General features: G+C 32.9%; 1 protein-coding gene across 1 annotated transcript in view; it reads left to right on the forward strand.

Annotated features, from left to right (window-relative positions):
- Positions 1–20,060, forward strand: part of LRP1B (LDL receptor related protein 1B) — a 1,676,205-nt gene that overhangs the window by 1,459,505 nt on the left and 196,640 nt on the right. The window contains exons 62-67 of the mRNA XM_068543688.1: positions 7,120–7,308; positions 8,144–8,292; positions 12,787–12,880; positions 16,535–16,651; positions 16,767–16,886; positions 18,305–18,424. Of these exons, the coding sequence (XP_068399789.1) occupies positions 7,120–7,308; positions 8,144–8,292; positions 12,787–12,880; positions 16,535–16,651; positions 16,767–16,886; positions 18,305–18,424 (789 nt within the window). The remainder of the gene's footprint in view (positions 1–7,119; positions 7,309–8,143; positions 8,293–12,786; positions 12,881–16,534; positions 16,652–16,766; positions 16,887–18,304; positions 18,425–20,060) is intronic.

The following is a 20,060-nucleotide window of genomic DNA, read 5'->3' on the forward strand; positions in this document are numbered from 1 at the left end:
TATGAAAGTGGCCATATATGACCTTATATTATGGATAATTTAAAGATATGTACGTGAGGGAAGGGAAGGGATTAAATTATATGAAATTGAATATTCCTAATCTATGTAGAGAGTGTATATGATTTGAGGTGACAAGGTAGGCAAAAAAAGACAAGGAATACCAGAAAAGGGTAGGCAAAGGATGCCTTCTGCCTTTTAATAATGGCTTTAATTTAAAGAAGAGCTCTAAATAATTTCTATATTTTGCCATCATACATTACATTTATTTCAAAAAGTTTCGCATTTAAGTGTCCCAATGTAAACTACTGCATTAAGGAAGGACATGTAACTTTTGTCTGGACATTTGATCAGTGTCAGTATTCCAAAGGCAGCCTCATATAATAGACGCTGAAGTAGCATCAGCTCATATCTGCTATGTACTCTGACATATGCTGAATGGAAGAACTTTATTTTTCCTCCTCTTCAAGGTTTCAGTGATGGATGAACTTTTTGAAAGATCATATTTTTTATTGGAAAAAATAAATTTTGAACATTTTATCATCATGTTTGGTGATGTTGACTATTCTTAGTGTTTCTACCATTTGATAATGTTTTTATTGATTTTGAACAATGGATTTTGGATCCATTTGCCTGAAATTTTATTTGTAGTACTGTTTCCATTAAGCAGGGTTGTATTAAAGAGTAGGCAGGAAAAAATGTTCATGTAGGCAAATGTTAAATGGAATATTTTGTAGCCTGTTGTAGATGGTTCTGAGGAAATAATTATTTTTAAAAAATCTTCTGCAAACACTAACACTGAAGGGGATGCCCAATTACGGACAAAGAACAAATGTTCTTGGCCCTAAGGTTACATCAAGCATACTCTTTTTGATGGGGCGTTTGTAACTAAAGCTACTGACTCAGCAGTCATTCTCTGGAAATTAGTATACTATGGCCATTTTCCCCTCCACCCACTCTTCTCCATTACTCTCTGTAAACTAGAAACCGTTATTCACCCACGTACTCACCACTGTCATGAATCTTCCACTTTCTTGACATGTTAGATCACTTTCTTCCATTATCTAATTTTATCATCTGTTTACCAGCCTACACTCCTTTTGTAGCCTTTGATTAATCTCACCTCATTTTTTGAATGCTAATTGTTTTTCTTTGTTTTATAACTTCCCTTTTGGTTTTCATGTTCTACTACTTTAATTCCTGGCTTCTCTACATACCTTATTGTAAATTAGACTTCTAGAAAGATATCAGGGACAATTGTTAGTGTCAAGGTCTTTCAGAATAGAGGATTAGTGAGGGTCCTGATCTTCTCTTCTGAAGACACGTTTCAGTCAGGCTAAATAGTTTGCACAGTACTGCCTAGGGAATGGCTGTCATTGGTGGTTTTTGATCAGGGAAGAGAGATGCGAGATAGAAAAAATATTGGAAATATTTACTGGAGGGAGTTCTAGTTATTCTATCTTTGCCTCCTTGCCATGCTCTGTATGCTAGAAGGCGGACTTCTGTGGACTGCATCACCCCGGCTCTTTCACCTTCCAGCCTCAGATTGGATTTAAACCATGGGAAGCATTGGCAGGAGATTAGATAATGGAGCAAGAAAGAGGCCAGAATATTTATTTATCCCCTTTCCCTCCATGACACAGTACAGTGGTTTAGCAGTGGCTGAGTTCCTCCACCAAATGTCATCTGCTTTTGGTAGGTGGCTCTTTTTCCTTAGCTACAGCTTTCACCAGCTTCTGGTATCAGATCTAGGAAAGAACTTTATCATTGGTTCCTTAGCCACACCTCTGTAAATAATTAAGAGAAAAATAATATAACCACTTGTGTACGTAAGACTGACTTCTTTCAATTAAATTCTTTTCAATTATCATTTAAAAACATGTTCTGTGTTTACTACAGGAAGCTTGGCTGATACAAAAAAAAGGTTGGAAGAGTTTAAAAACAATGAGAAAAATTAAACTAATTTTGCAGGTGTGAGGGAAGGTGAGACTACTTGGGACAATGACACCAAGAATAAGAAAAATGGGAGAGTCTTAAAATATATTAAAACTCAAAAGATGATAGAATTTAATATTTTATTTGATATGCATATTAACTTTAAAGTTTTAGGAGATTGTTTCCAAACTGTCTGCTGTAGAGTGAGGGTCAGGATGACTTTACTGGATCATTCAGGTGTTCCAAACAATACATAAATTCTTTATAACTAAAAGAAAAAAAATCAATATTCAAGTTACTCTTATCTTGATTCCTTCATAAAAATAACTACTGAATTTGGTGGTTGAACTTTGTTCTTCTTTTGAAAATATTTATAATAATTTTTAAATAACAAAATTAAAAATTGTTCCATATAATATTTTAAAACGACATTTACATCCTTGAAGTAAATCTTCGAGAAAAATCAGAAAAAAATATGGCATTAGTAGTAAAATTTCTATTTAAGTACTAACCCACTGGGCAAAGCTATGTTGAATCTGCCATTATCCCAATGTAATATCTTACCCAGAACACCAACTATAAGATTTTAACTCAACAAAAGATGAGTACTATGTCATTGGTGCATTTTGTTCTTAAGTATTTAAACTAGGTTAGTCCCAGATATACAATTAGATTGGTATTATCCAGGAATATACTTGTTTAGCAAGATAAATGATATCCCCAAAAATGAATAATCAAGAGTATTATAATAGAGTATCTGTAACTGTGAGGCAACAGTTAAGCTGAAAGCATATTCTGGATTTCCACTTTTTTCTATTTATCATAATTACTAGGAACCTTACCAGGATAGCATCCCACTTGACTAAAAGAGAAAAACTCCACAAAGGAGTATTTCTTCGATTTATTTTTTGCCAAATATCAACTCCTTTCTTCTGATACATATAGTCTATGAAATAAAAATTAGGAGCCTAGTGCTTGAGTGGAATGCTGGAAACAGTACAATAAATACCGCTGTTGTACAGAATAGAGGCCTAACTACAGAAATCAGCTTTAAAATAGGTTTTAAATATATAATAAGTACCTGCTAAACTGCAGCCCACACAACTGTTCTGTTTTTAGTGTCGTTTTTGTATGTCTACTGAATACCTATAAAATGAAAGGTTCCCTACATTTATTTTTTGCATTTTTCTTTTAATCAAACAAAGGCAGTCTTATGTATAATAGGGGGCCATATTATTTTTCTCTTAAAAAAGGATAACCATTATCATTCTGAGAAAACATTGACTACTTTTTCCATAAACTCAACCATGTCTTAGTAAGAATTTGTGTGTTAAATATTTCTCACATACACCATCACATTTCATGTTTATATTTCATATATATTTTGTCTATTTTGTCAGCTCCACTAACTGCCAAATTACATCGCAAGATTAATCTTTTTTGTTGCTCTGTATTATATGTATGTATATATAATACATGTATGTATATATTATGCATATATATTACAGATATGTTACATATACACACATACCTAATACACGCATGTGTATATACAAACACATATAGATGTACATATATACACATATCTATAAGGTGAAAATAAGTATATAAATAGAGATACAACCAAAAATAAGCAATTTTATTTTTCTCATTCTGAATCAGGAACGTTTCCCATACCAAAATATATAATGCTTTGGCTCAGAACATCTCATTTGCTCCCAATATAGGTTGAACTCTTTGTGTTGATGGAAAAACAAACACAGCATTCATTCATTTATACTTATCATTTATCAGTTACCATGTAGCAGTTTTTTCACAGAAACTTAGGCAGATAGTCAAATAGCTCTCATAAGGAGATTTTAGGTCCTAAAGAGGAAATGAGGCATACTGCCAAGTTATGAGTCAAACCCCAGAAAAGGCAATATGTAAAGATTCTTGTTTGTTTGTTTTGCTCTCTTTCATGTTACTTGATTTTTATTGGCATTGGTTGTGGTGTTAGGGAACACATCACTATCTCTTAGAGAGTAGCTTGTTGGAGCCACTATAGTGTTACAGATGTATGAGACTAGATTTCTTTTGGTTAGCATAGTTGGTGTTGTTACTTCATTTCTTTCCTCTAGAAGGAATACTCTGGTGGTTGTGTTTGATGCTTGCTGTTTGGGAAATACGTATGTTTACCAAATGAATGGGCTTGGAATAGGCTTGTATAAAGATACTAGTGATAGTCCTGTTTTTCTTTGTCTGTATCAAATAAGGAATTGAATCAAACAGATTCAATTCCTGGGAAAATGGACTACTTTCCTTCACTTTAACCTGACTTTTCTACATTCTTTGTACATCCAGCTATGTGCCAAAAATAAGAGTTCATTTTTCTGATCTCTATACACTTATATTGATTACCTGATAACAGAGAGTTTCTGGTGGCCAATCACTACAAACTCAGAGATAGCAAACTTTCCCTGTGCTTAAATTGTCTCATGTCTGAAAATCATATACAGGGTAATTGCATTCAAGTAATTAAATAAAATGATTTTCACATGGAGCTTATGAAATTAGTCCCATTGTTTTATATACTTGTATTAGTTTGCTAAGGCTACCACAAACTTGGTGGATTAAACAGCCGAAATGTATTTTCTTAGTCCTGGAAGCTGGAAGTCCCAGATCAAGATGTTTGCAGGTTTGGTTTCGCCTGAGGCCTCTCCCTTTGGCTTGTAGATAGCTGTCTTCTTGCTGTGCCTTCACCTGGCCATTTCTCTGTATGTGCACACCCCTGGTGTCCCTCTCTTCTTGTAAGAGAAGTTATATTGGATTAAGGTCCCACTCTGAAGACCTTAATTTAACCTTACTTACTTCTTTAAAGGCCCTATCTTTAAATACAGGTATATTGGGGTCTAGGGCTTCAACATATGAATTTTGAGGGGACACAATTCGGTCCATAACCACACTTTACCTTACTAGGATGGCTTTCTTAAAGGCTAGTAGGTAAAGTGGCAAAGAACTCAGCAGCCAGCAAATCCGATTTAGATTCAAATACCAGCATCTTCATTTACTAGTTTTTTCCTTCCTCTCTGGTCAAATTACTTAAGTTTTCCAAATCTTAGTTTTCTTATCTGAAAGTGAGATCAACTGTTTCATGATAGAGTTGTTTTGAGTATTAAATAGGTGTACGAAGTTGATACGTTACTATGGGGTTTCTCAATCTCAGAACTATCGATATGTGGGCCTGATAATTCTTCCTTCTGGGACCAGAATGGCCTCCCCCACCCATTAGAGCCAAGGGCCTACTTTCTGGCACCCATGGGCTGAATAAATGTCAGTTCTAGTTATTGAATAGTTCAACAGACTGTGCTACTTTTGATATGCTAATAGGCAAGTTCTTACAATAACTTCACTTTTTGTACAGAAGTTAATTGAATCTCTGGTGGACTGACATTATTTTAAAGTGATGATTAATTTTTGAATCCCTATTTAATGATGTAATTACTTGCTTGGCATCTAAGGAAATCTGAGTTGAATGTTTCTGAGACTTTCAATTTTTTCTGAGGATTTTTATTTTATTTTGAAAAGTTTCAAACATACACACATGTTGAAAGATTGCTGTAATGATCACCTATTACCAAGAGTCACCCAATTGTTAACATTTTGCCACATTTGTTTATCTTTCTGGAATGAATTTATATAGCCAAAGGGGGAGAGTGGGCATAGTTTGCATAAATAACTCAGACATGATTCATTCTGGTAAAATGTCCTACTTTTCATCTTTCTTAATTCAATTCTACTTATCATTGTGGCAATGGGCTCCATGTCTGGGAATTACATGGATAATTCAGTCTGAGTATCTGCATCAAAAGTGTGCACATCTGGATTTTTCTTGTTCTTTTTATATCCTTCATATGCATAGTATCTCTTCTGAGATGGATTTCTGGCTAGACACTACATTATTTATAGTAGTCAATGGCTTAAATTGTCACCTATTTGAAGGAGTCTTAACTCTTTTATTTCTATATTTTCTGAGTCATAATGAATTCTCTGATCACATTTGACCCATCTGAGTAAAAATAACAAATTGGTAGATTTAAAATTTCTACTTCTAGTTAACAATATAAATTTACCCAGCATTTTAAAAATAAGGCTGTAAACCTCCCTAGAAAAAGTGAATTATATTTTAAATTTTGATAGTTTTTCAGTTACTGCTGAATGAGGAATATGCCAAACATAAATTCTGTCATTATGTTCTAATCTATAAAAAAGTACATATTACCTGAATTATAGTACCTTTTCTCATTAACGAACATTTTGCAGAATTTCTAAAAGTAGATCTAAAAATTTATATAGAGAAATATATTGGAATGTTTGTGTAAATTAGGGAATTTCCATTTTCTTTATTTATTGCTTTTTTTGAAAAAAATTGAAGAACCCTCTATCACATTATAAAATTATTTAACTCCAAACCACCAAACAAATTTATTACATCTTATTTACCAAATAGGACCCTGGAATCTCTTGAAAGAAATATTTACATTTGTGAAGCTCAATCTACTGTTTACATTTAAACCCAGTCCTCTAATGAATGTATAATTATAAAACAATTTTAATCTGCAACAAAGCAGTTTTATAATTGTTAAATCTGCATGATGCATTGTTATTTGTCACACTTATATTTCTCCATCCCTATCCCAGCTTATTTTGCAAGCAAAAATACTCATAAAATCTCAGTGACTAAAGTGGTTAATAGTAGTCTTATAGTCACTCTATCTCCAGGTAGATAGACATTTCATCCTGGATATATAATTTAATCCATTTAAAAGTGGGAGAAAGCAGTACAATGACCTGTGGATTTAAGGAGGATATAAGTTAGAAACAACTGATGGAGATATACATATATATATAATTTTTAAATGTTGGATGTTATTTGTTTCTAGTGAAGCAGCCATTACTTGTAAGCAGGATTGAATTCATTTTCTTCCCAGTGGTTGAACCAATCTAAATCTGAGCAAAGCAACCTCCTGCGCCAGATCCTGCATTCTCTTAACCGGTAATAAAGAACCTTGCCGGCCTGACAGGTTGTCACAGCAATTATTCACACGAAGTTCTGTAGCAGTTGTATCTGTCAGCCCATGTAGTATTGAATATTTTAACTGGCAGTCTTCCAAGACTGAACATTAATCTTACCATCTCCTATTACAGTCCCTAATCAAGATATTCCAGGGGTGATTGCACTAACATTGTTTGAAGACTACATCTACTGGACTGATGGGAAAACCAAGTCACTCAGCCGTGCCCATAAAACCTCGGGAGCAGACAGACTCTCACTGATTAACTCATGGCATGCCATCACAGATATCCAGGTGTATCATTCTTATAGACAACCTGATGGTAATTATTCTTTCCATGATTTCCATAAGTGCATCAGCATCTTTTAGTAACATTCCATTTTTGTTTCCTTTAAGGTTAAGTGTAAATTTATTTTTGAGAAAGATTACCAGATTTGACTGCTTAGCATAATTGTATAGAATAAATTCAGTTGATATCAAATACTGCTGTTAAGGGATATGGTTAGAAGCTCAATAATAGTACAAGAATTATTGATTTGTTGAAATCATATTAACCTGAAATGACATTAATACATTGTAGTTGGAGAAGTGAAGACTGCGTTCTTGAAATCATTTATTTACAAAATAGTTATAGGATCCTAGTTTCTGGACTGCTAGGTGAAAGGAACTATATTTATGTAGCTCTAAGGCTCTAAAAATGAGAACTGTATCAAGTTTGCTTAAGCATACGTCTAGTAGGAATTGTATCAGGCCATATGGAATAAAGTTTTGATTATTTTGCTACCCACTATACTATTAGATGTAGATCATCATTTCATTATTTTATTTTACATTTATATTTTTAAACCTGTGTATATACTCATCCAAAATACTTTTAGTCTCTGTTTGTTTTTCTGATGGACACTTTTTTCCTACTAAAATACTTGCTATTGTGGAGATACATTCTTAAAATTATTTAATGATAAAATAAATGTCATAGGATGATGAGTAGAAGTTTTAACAAAATAAAATTATATTTATAATCTTGATGAGTTCTTGATTACAACGTTGTATTCAAATACAAGTTATGAAGCTTAAATGTCCGATCTCTCATCCCACGTTATATTATTGGTCTTGATTTTCCTATTCTGTTGTTGTTGTTTCTTTCTCATCTGTAGTCTCCAAACATCTCTGTATGACAAATAATGGAGGTTGTAGTCATCTGTGCCTTTTAGCCCCTGGAAAGACTCACACCTGCGCATGTCCTACCAACTTCTATCTTGCAGCTGATAACAGGACTTGCTTATCCAACTGCACAGCCAGTCAGGTGAGTGGAGGTCTAGAAATCATTTCATGGCATGTATGAGCAAGTTGTTAAAAAGGTTTTGCCTGTGTTTTGTTTATTCACATAAACCATTTTTGAAACATCATTTTTTTTGTTTGGCATAGCATTAGATAAACATTCCATACATTGTAGAGAGGGTCACAGAGTAAGGGAAAAGCAATTTGATACATATTGTTAAAATGGGAATTTAGGAAGTATGCGTAGAGGTTAAAAGGAAGACAAAAACAAAAATGAAAACCATTCTTACACCGATCCACACAGAATAATGGTGCAAATCATGAGCAGGCATAGCAGAATCATCAGGGGAGATTTGACCTATTCCAAGATACCAGGGTTATTGAGGCATAGGGTTAAGACTAAGATATATGCAGTTTAAATAAAGAAAAAAATCTTCCTAGATAATCTGCTCTGTATCACCATCTCTACCTCTCTGTCATTCTTCAGAGTAAGTGATATGGAAAAGATAAGTTTGTAAAAAGTAATTTTCTAGATATTTTTATTGAAAAATTATATGATCTAAATAATTTCCTTCTGAAATCTCTTTTTCTTCAAAATGTAGTTATTTTCAGTGAAGCTATTTCAGAAGTTAATTTTTCTACTTAATGGTAGTTGCGTGGACTTTATTACTTTCAAAATTTGAACAAAAGTCATATGACATTATAAAATTAATTTTTTATATTTGAGTAACTATCTTGTTTAAGATAAGATTGTAAAGGAAATCATGTGATTTGTTTTTTTAACATGACTAAATTTATTCTTAGAATTCTGTGTTTTGAATTTGCTGGTTTTCCAATTCTAGCAGTGACATCATGGCAAGAGACTGAATTTCTCTTAGGGTGTGCTTATTTTCAAAAAGATAAGCTAATTCTAGCTCAACTTGCCTCTTAAGTTATGACTATGAGGATCATACAATAAAGAACTATATAAACGAAAAAGATCCAACCTCTTCCGGGAAGCAGTATGTATAGTGGTTAAGGGCATAGACTCTGAAGCCAGACTCACTTTGACCATAACCCTGACTGCTTTAAATAAGCTGAATTACCTTGGCTTTGTTACTTAACTACTTGATGCCTCAGTTTTCTCATCTTTTAAATGGGAATGAAGATTCCCGTTATGAAGATTACATGGGAAAAGTTCCTGGGTTATAGTAAGTGTTGTTGTTATTACCCTAGCCCTCTAGTGCAAGTAGAATATACTTGAGTATGTGTGCAATTAGTGTGAGCTGCCATCAGGAGGTTCTGATGTCTAGTTGAAAGCACAGGTCACAGTCTCTTTTTTCTTTACAACTGTGTTGTTTTAATTATACTCTCCTAAGTATTTATGTGAACAAAATTAATTATTTTTAGAGAACTAGAAATTTGTCACTATGGGAGGTAAAATAAGCAAACTAGAGGTAAAATTTAGGGGAGAAGTCACATCTTTAAAATTTTTTTAATTATAATTTCTGTTAATTTTGTTTAGTTTAGACAGATTTTCAATTTAACCTCTGGGTTATTCTGAAATAACCTCTGTTCTCTTGATTTGGAGCAGACCAGGGTCACTCTGTTGAGGCCCAACACTGAGGCTATGGGTAACTTAGTGGAAATGACACCTGCCTAAGCCCCTTACAGTGTGGTGGGCCTCATTAGCTGACTGGAAATAAAGTAAAGCCAAAGGATGTTTGGCACACAGATGAAATCTCAAACAGCAGGACATAGATAGTAAAACATCAGCCTCTGTAGTCATAAAAGGAATAAGATGTTTCAAATTATTAAATAGCAAAACCTAGGATTGTATGTATTCAAAGGCAAAAAGTCTGATCAGTCAATTAAATGAAAACTTAAATCAACCTAGAAAAGTATTATTCATATAACTAAATTACCTCTCAATTTGGTATCAGTGATAACATGACTAAAATATTTATAATTTTTCAAATACCCCCAATAGTGTTTTGCATGAATTAAAAAAAAATCAACAATAGCAAGACAGTACAGTAACAACAGAATGTTGTGGATCAGATATCTTTGTTTTCAGTACTTCCTGAAAAAAACAGTTATCACTTCATTTGTCTCATTTTTAAGAAAAAAGTTAACGAAGAGTAACATCTCAGCTAACACAGTCAATTAGTGGTTGTCCCTGTAAGTCCTGTGGTTTATTCAGTCATTTTATCTCCGATTCTTTTCTGATACAATGGGAGGAAAAAAAGATCTACTGTATACTTCTTGGAGAAAAGTCAGTTCATAGCAACAATTTTTAGTGAGGTAGATATTAAAATGAAGCGAATAATTTATGTACTTCAGAATCATATCATTAAGCATTCTGATAAAAAATATTGCATTTTAAATTTATCTTATTAAGGGATTTTGGGTTTATCATCTAATTACTGCAGCCAATGATACACCCCCAAATATTATTGATTTTTAACAAAATAGGCAAATCACACCAATAAGAATTCTATTAGGATTGGAAATGAACATATGATAATCTGGTAAAAATCAAGGTTAGGTCCAATTCTTGTGGAGCAAATCATTTCAAATATTACATTTAAATCATTTTAATTAGAAAACTATAAAAGTAAATTTAAAATGAGTTTACTTATTTTTAAGTGGAGACCCTTCCTGTTTTGAGTAAACTTCACTATACGTAGGATTTGCATTTTATCCATGTATCCACTTAGTAGACATTCATTTAGGAGTTTCTTTATAGCTTCTTCTTGTGGGTGATGATTGCAGTCTGCAATTTATTTTATGAAGATATTAGTCTTGGAGAGCATTTACCATGAAGAATGTTTTGTATTTATGTTTAGCATTTATCTTTTTAAAGTTACTGTATTTAAGTATGAAAAAAAAGCCCAGACACAAAATAGAAGAAATCTTCCTCTGAGAGTAATGAATAAAATGTGGATTAGCATAAAGAGTAATAATAAATATATTTTACCCTGGCCTTCCCTTAACTCAAAACACTTTTATGTTCTTATTAAAAATGAAATGGTGAGCAAAATCATTGTGTCATCTATCATTCCAGCAGTGGGTGTTTATTTAAATAAGAAACATTTAGTAAAATTAAAAATATGTGTAAATAATATGTAAAATTAAAAATATTTTTAATATTAAAAATTCAGATATTTTTCAAATCTTGATTGGAAAGACTTTGAATATACTCAGGAGACTTGAAATCATCTTACTTATATACTTTGATATACTGTAATGACTGGAAATGTTTAATGTTCAGGGCAATTGCTTTCAGAGTAAGCCTTATATCCCCAGACAATCGCTATCTATCAAAGTAATATTTTTCTTTTGGTAATTTACGAAAACCACAACAAACATGACCACAGGCTAAGTAAATATGGGAAATTCAGTTGAACAGGGATATCTTCTCTTGGATTCACAGTGCTCTATTCCCTCTTACAGTGCCACTGGCAAAAAAATTACTCTCTTATTTAAAATATAAATATAAATATATATATATAAATCTACCCTGAATCAGCTCCATGATATCCAGACAGGTTCAGTAAAGGCTAGCATCACATTCTGTCTTACTTGAAGACAGTAACAGTATTTAAAATGAACAAATTTTTAGCTTGCTAATCCACTTTCATTACAGAAAATTGAACCTGGGTTATATATTTCTGTGTTACAAATCTGCCTGGCATGCAACATGCTAAGATAAATGCCACCTTGCTTTTAGTCACTCACATGAGAATTACAGCAAAAACACTTCAAAAAGAAAATGAATATATTTTAGAAAATATCTAATATTTTCAATTTCAGAAGACAAAAACAATTTGAAGTACTAGAAGAAATCTACTGAATTTAACTATCGCTTGTTTTTATTCACGGCAACTATTTCAGATGCATGTGCTCTCTGTATGGAAAGTGTGATTTTCTTTAGATTCTTCTATCTTATGAGGGTACGTTTGGAACTGAATGTTACTGAGAAAAGGATAAGTTTCTGGTCTGAGATCTTAGATTGGCTGAGCTTTCTTGGTCACTGTGTATGGTTGGCCAGTAGTGAAGTTAGCAGGAACAATAATTCAAATTAATTAAATTAGTTAACTTAATTCAAATTAACTAAATGAATTCAACTCAATACCTCTTCCTGGTATCTCTGATGATTTTTAGCCCTATTCAGTGTTCAGCAAAAGTTTTCTGTAGCGGGCCAGGTAATAAATATTTTTAGGCTTTGTGAACCACATGGTCTGGGTAGCAGTACTAAACTGTTGTGGTGAGAAAGCAGCCGTAGACAATAAGTAAATTCGTGAGCTTGTCTGTGCTCAGGAAATCTCAACAGGTTTTCCTGAACAGTGTGCTTTTCTGGATGGTCATTTTGCTGCTTGTTGTGAACTTATTCCCTACTGTGGAATGCTCTAAGACCACCACAGTTCACATTTGCAGCAAGAGAGGAGGCTAGGCTGCTCTGCCCTAGTGCGTTTTTAAATATCCATTATATATGAGTAGCGTTCTTTAATCTTTCTTTTTTTTCTTTTTTTCAAAGTTTCGTTGCAAAACTGATAAATGTATTCCATTCTGGTGGAAATGTGACACCGTGGATGACTGTGGTGATGGATCTGACGAACCAGATGACTGTCGTGAGTACACTGGCAGATGCAGGAATTTAGAATTTAGAGCTCCTTACATCCCAGACCTGGAAAATTGAAGCTAGATCTTAAGTATTGCCTTCTGATAGCTTTCCAAAATTGAAACAGAAAGGTTTTATGTCAGGAGTTAAAAATACAGCAAAAATTGTTGCAATGTCTTGTGTATGTCTCTGATCACTATTACATCTACAATGACACCATCAGCACTTTGTATTAGTTTTCTCTTTCTCAATTTCTTTTTTACTTGTAGAATAACTAAACTCTTCATGTAACAATCAGGAGAGTAAAAATCAGCATGATTTTGACTTAAGATATCATTAAATCAGAAGCAAAAATGGGCAAGTTTTCAGAATGCCACTCAATGACTGAAATCTTGACTTTAGGGATACAGTCCTTCAACTTTTCTGTCAGTATTAAAATACTGAAAATTCTTTAAAAGTCAAGTTTTTCCAATGTAAGTCATTAGTTGGCTGTTAGTCAATTTACTATGCTCTTAGTAGTTGCCTTAAAGTGACTACCAATTGTGTCTTGATATTTGACTGTCATTGGCATGGTTAGGTGCTATTTTTTTAAGCTATCTTTGGTAACCTAGGTTGTAATGGACAATCAGCAGACTTTTCCTTGTTAACCTTTTATAGTTCACTCCATGGGTCACTCTAATACTGTCCTGTCAAGTTGAAGATGCTTGTAGTCAATCATGATAATTCCCTCAACATCCCAGTAGATGGTTGCCTTTATTTGGTCTTGACAATCGAGTTCAAGATCCTTAGGCTTGCACTAAAGAAAGAAGTATACTGTCTTAGTGAAAGCCAGCTACTTTCTGCTACAGAACTTTCCACCACATAATTACAAAGCTGTTTCAAACTTAGGACCTCTAGATAATTACTTGGATGAGCTGTATTCCATCTCTCTGGTCACTACCAAGTATATCAAACATTTGAAGTTTTTTTGCATATCTCATTTATATGTTTGAAATCAGTAAATAATATATTCAGTGAGAAGGAAAAAGTTTTAAAAGTCATTGCTTTTCTAATATTATTTTTCTCTTTCTGAAAGGTCCATTGCCCTTTGATTTTTTTTTTAATAAAGTTTTTGTTTTCACTGTGATGGACAATATATGAAGAGTAGTATCTGTATGACATAGGTATACTATTATGCCTGAATTATTCTTAAGTTACTGAATTAAAAAAAAAATCAAGGAACGAGAAATTATGGTGGCCAATTGAGATTTACACAGTAAAATTTATTAATTTTCTCACAATAAAGTAAACTGTTCTGTGATATAGTAAAGTAAATACAACTTATTTTTGTAATTTGTAGAAATAAGAATGAATGTGTTACTTTAGTTCTCATATTAAGATGACCTTTCCTGCCCAGATTTACTAAAGTGTTTTTTGAGGAATTATCCCCATAATGACCTTCAGACAAAGTCAATAGCACCCAATGCTCTCCCTTCTAAAATATTTACAGCTCCTGAACTCTAATTTTAATCTTGACTAAAATTTCATGCTGTAACCAAACTCATATGAAAAATTAACTACAGCTTTAGTATAACACACTTTTTACATTTACCCACTTTCAGAATATTTGGTGAACAAATATAACTTTAATGTCTTTTGAAGGGAACCAAAGAGGCATCTGGTATCTAAGAGTCTCTGTATGATCCTTATCCTGGTTAAATACCAATACTAAGTGTTTTTATTGGTGACATTATCTCTGTGATCTTTTAGTAAATGATCTATTTCTTGGAGTTGACGGGTTAACAGCTTGAACATCTGTAGGCATGACATTTTATTTTGAGAGTCATGTTGAGGTGGAAAATGATGTACGTGTGTCTGTCGAGTGTTTAGACTTCATTTTTGAGTAGCTGCATCATCAAAATTTGCAGGTATTAAGAGCCACTGACAATACCTATAATTTCACCTGAAAAAGCAGAAAAGCTTGATACCAGGTTCACATACCTTCAAACTGCAATAATGTTATTTATGCAAATATAGTTAAGAGTGATGCATCAAGAATTCTCTGGCATCATAAGTTTGTAATTATATTTCCTATAACACTCTAATGCATCAAGGATCATTCTAGAGACACATTTAAAGGTCACATAGGCTTCCTAGTTATTTAACAGACACTGGAACTCCTTTAATATTTACAACCCTTCTTACGGAAAAGTTTTGGACAACCTCACTTGTACTGGACAAGATGACTGTGGGGATGAAGAAGATGAAAGGGACTGTCATAAGTCACCTCAGAATGTTCTGTTCTGTCTTACTTCTGACTCCGAACCGAAATTGGTCTAAAAATTACTATCCATACACCATAAGTTCCTAAAGTATTAAAAAATACAACAGCAATTATGGGCAAAGAAATATTAAAGGAACTCGTATGTGAAGCAACAGGAAATAAAGGAAATGCAAGTTTAGATCATGAGAAAATTAAGTCTCGCCCAGTTTAAACATTTAGTGTGATTAATTAATAAATGTTGTAAATTGAAGGTAAATGACGTTCAACATTTTAGAACTCACTTCTATGGAAGCCATGCATATATTGAGAGTTTTTTTTTTTCATGTTAAGAAAATTTTAATTAATATTTTAATTATAAAAGTGTAATTTATCTTCCAAAGAAAGTTCAAAATATAATTTATTAATGTTTGATTGACTGATTTGAACTAATAAAGAGCATACTATTAATCTCAAAATCAGTGATTAGTAACACACATTAGGATCATCAGTGAAAAGATAAGTGTTTATTGCAAGTTGTGAGAAGACTTCAGAGTCAGATGTGGATTTAAACTTCAACTCCGGCACTTGAAACTTGTATATTCTTGGGTGAATTATTAGAATCCATGAGACTTACTTTCCTCATTTATAAAATGGTCATGGTGATCCCAAGGTGAGAAGTTTATAATGAGATTCAATTAGTAACTATATGTGAAAGAACCTAGCCTAGTGCATGATACAAAGTAGATATTCAATAGATCCTACTTTATTGTTATTATTGCTTAAATAAACTCAAAGAATATAGCAAAAACTGCTTTACCGTGTAGGAGATATTTATTATAATAACATATGTATGGTATATAAAAATCTTTACCAGTTATGACATTGTCCTTATATATTAATAAGATTATAGGAATAAATATCAATAATTCTGATTTAAAATGTGATAGTTATAGAAAGTATTTGCTTTAAGGAATGCTGGGGAATATGTATTGAGGGAAGATGTTTCTCTCAACACATTACAGGCAGCAAAGTGATCAAAGAAATAATTTTTTAAGTGATATTGGAATAACTTTTAAAAAAATTACAATGAATTGTGCTCTGCCACTTAACCTCTCAATACCATGTCTTTGAAATGAGGAGACATTTAAATGTTTTAAATATATATATTTATATTTATATGTTGTTAATATCTTTCTTCTTACTGTTAGTTTATAAAATCTAATCTGGAGGTCATCTGAGCTGCTCAAAGCTTAACTGCACATCTGAAACTAGTAGCTCTCTGGGTGTGAGACATTCACTTTGTGCTCTAGGATATGTTTAATATAATAATATAATAAATATGTTGAATGTCAGAAAAGCTCTGTTTAAGAAGTCATGAGCTAAGATTGTCATTCCACGATACCTGTATGTTTCCTCCTCTAGCGGAATTTAAATGTCAGCCAGGCCGATTTCAGTGTGGAACTGGGCTCTGTGCTCTGCCCGCTTTCATCTGTGATGGAGAGAATGACTGTGGGGACAATTCTGATGAACTCAACTGTGGTAGGTGACTACATTCTTAACTAAGGAACACGAATCTAATTCTTAACTGATTATGTCTGCACTGATTTAAATTCAGACACAGGCTTTAGCCCACATTTTTTGTTCTCTCTTTTAGACACACATGTCTGCCTCTCAGGTCAGTTCAAGTGTACCAAGAACCAGAAATGCATCCCAGTAAACCTCAGATGCAATGGGCAGGATGACTGTGGGGATGAGGAAGATGAAAGGGACTGTCGTAAGTCACCTCTAACTGTTCACTCTGACCTCTGACTCCCAGCTGAAATTGGTCTAAAAATTATTATTGTTCACCATAAATTTATACAGTGTTGAAAATATAACTGCAATGATGGGCAAATAATTCCAACTAGATGTCTATTGGGATGGTTAAGGAACTCTGTATAAAAATATATAGAAAATTAAAACATGGGTGATCTTTACTTAAAAGCTACCTGGAGATTATTACAAACATGAAAAACCATGCATTCATCCACATCGTCCTTAAGAGAAGCAGCAAAAACAAATTACAGGTGATTATGGTGCTTTTTTTAAAAATACAGATTTTTTTTTACCATATTAAGTAGCTGCAGGTAATTTTCTTCTGTTGATTTAATTAGTTACTTGAAATCAACTCCATTTTAAGTAGAGATTTTTTTTCCCTTAATAATAACATATTGAATGTATAATAAGAAACAAAATTCTGGGCAAAATAACCTAACAAAATCACTTGTTAAAAACTGTAAATAATACTCCTTCTAATGTATCTTAACAAGCTACTTCAAAAGACAATTGTAAAATAATTTTAATTCTGTTCACCTCTTATTTCAATCTCCCATGAAAAATAAATATACATAAAATGGGAGGCAGAACAGTTTATACATCGTATACATACATGCACGTAGGCAGACCGGCACATACACACACATACATGTACATACACACACAGGATCTGAGCCATAGAGCACCTGTCAAGATCAAGCTTTCAACAGAACTGCTGTCAACATTTCTGTCTTGCTGAAGTTTTATTTTATTCCTCTAAACCTTTTATTAGTAAATAATGTGCAGTCATCCAGCAATTTGATTAAGATGGTACATTCAGAATAAAGTCAGTACCAGTTCTTTATGGTTAGCCATTCTAGAAGCTGATCCATTAAACTAAGATTTGTGAAGCAGTTTATAGTTTGAGTCAGATGTTCACCTCTTCCCTCAAAATCTCAACACAACTAGAGGTTTTGATAAATTCTATGCCTTTTTTTTCCTCATTCACTAAATCTTCTGATTTTAGTCTTTTTCTATTTACAAAAACACTTATGTATAAATTCTTAAATTTATTTATCTGAAAAAAATTATTTTGAAAGACCCTGAATTCTTTATTTGTAAATTAGTTTCAAAATATCTAATCAAGGTGGGGTGGTTTTGAAAACTCTGATTTTTGTCAAATGCATCATTTGCAGAAATATGTTTTATTTATTTATACTGTAACAGGTAATAGGAATACACTATAGATAATTAAAAGTTAAAACTTATCACCTTCAGGGTCTTATTAATTAAAAGATGATACATTTTCAATTGATTAACTTAAAAATTTATTTGTTTTTTAATTAGAATGTCTATTCTTGTCCAAAGCTACATTTTAATAGATGCTTTCCTCTTAAGCCGAAAACAGCTGCTCTCCAGACTATTTCCAGTGTAAAACTACCAAACACTGCATTTCCAAGCTGTGGGTTTGCGATGAGGATCCAGACTGTGCAGACGCATCAGATGAGGCCAATTGCGGTGAGTGTTTTGTGACGGTGGATCCTACCTCTTGCATTTGTATCATCATCTGAGATGGCCGTAGTGAAATGAATTTGAACACAATTCTGATACAACTAGGGTCTAACATGCGAAAGTTTTTTCTCTGTGCTCCCAGAGTCAATAACCTCAGGTTAGCTATTTTATAAAAAGCATGGAGGGGTAAGGCAGAAGGGTTAAGTATTGCTTTAGCATAAGTCAAAACTGTTTCTAAAAAGACAGATCCGAAAGGTAAGATGAAACTGTCTTCTTATGTTAGCGTATGCACATGCTATTAGCATTTAATGAATAGAAACAATAAAATGCTATTTTCATATTGTTCTAGGCTTCATTTTTCTCCTTAAATACATACAATTGTTCATTTATCCAATGGTTATTGTTCATTCTTAAACACGGTGGGGAAAAAGAAAAAAGATAATAAAAGCATCTGTTCTGTTTTAGTAGATGACAGCAGTCATTTAAGTTAGCGTGTTTCTGAAACATTAATATTTTCACTTAAGATCAATTATTTTATTTACAGTTATTATTACTTAACATTGCAGAAATGGAGAACATATGTATTCATTTTGTTTAATGCATTTGATTCTATCCTGAATATGTCAACAGTGAAACAGAAATAAAGTAATAGTTGTCAAGTGTAACTCATTTTTATCAACATTTATGAAATATTAATTGAGGCTATTTTTTAGGTGACTGCACCAAACTTGGCATTGTTGGGGAAGCAAAAAAGCATTTAATCTAGTAATTGATTAGAAAAGACAGAGTTTGTCCAAACTGAAGACAGAAACTTCAGGCTTCTTAGAAAAAATTGTGTTAAATGCATTTGCTAGATTCCACCCTACTGTTAATTAACTCTTCTGGGAGAAATCAAAATGACGAAAATCATTTAGGTTCTTTGAAATTCCATTATATTGAACAATACTCATGAGCTATATGTATAATCACAGGCAACAATAGGTCACTAAGAGTTTTTTTTCTAGTACTGTCTCCATATAACTGTATCTTCAGGACATGCAACCAGTATGGCTTATCACTTTATAGTATCATAAAACCACCATTTCTCACTTTGTGGAATTGACCTTCATAATCAATTCACAAAGCATCAAACCACATCCATCACCAGTTTGTTCATAACACTTATCAAGGACTTTTTCAGATGAGTTTATATTACTGGCTATTTTGCTCTCTTGTCTTTTGTATTTTTGTTTACCAAAGCAACATGGAATAATGACTTATATTAGCTATCTGAAAAATTTCTTGGATGAAATGTTTTTTTTCTCTATTTTACTCTTCTTCTTCCTCACTTTGATGTGATTTAACTGTTTTGGTATGTTACATTGTTCAAACTGATAATTATTAATCATCATAATAAGAATAATGCCTAATATTTATGTGGTGTTTACCGTATGGCCCAAGAAATGTGTTAAAGGCTTTATAACGATTACTTCATTTAATCTCCTTATTATCCCTATTTTATGGTTGAGGATAATGAGATCCAAGGAGTAACTTACCCCAAATCCTACAGCTGACAAGTGGCGGAACTGGAACTTGAATCCAGGGTTATTTGACACCAAAGCCTCTGCTCTATGACCATAGCATGAATCCACATCATTTTTTC

This window comes from Eschrichtius robustus, chromosome 5 (genome assembly GCF_028021215.1).
Source record: "Eschrichtius robustus isolate mEscRob2 chromosome 5, mEscRob2.pri, whole genome shotgun sequence".
NCBI lineage: Eukaryota > Metazoa > Chordata > Mammalia > Artiodactyla > Eschrichtiidae > Eschrichtius > Eschrichtius robustus.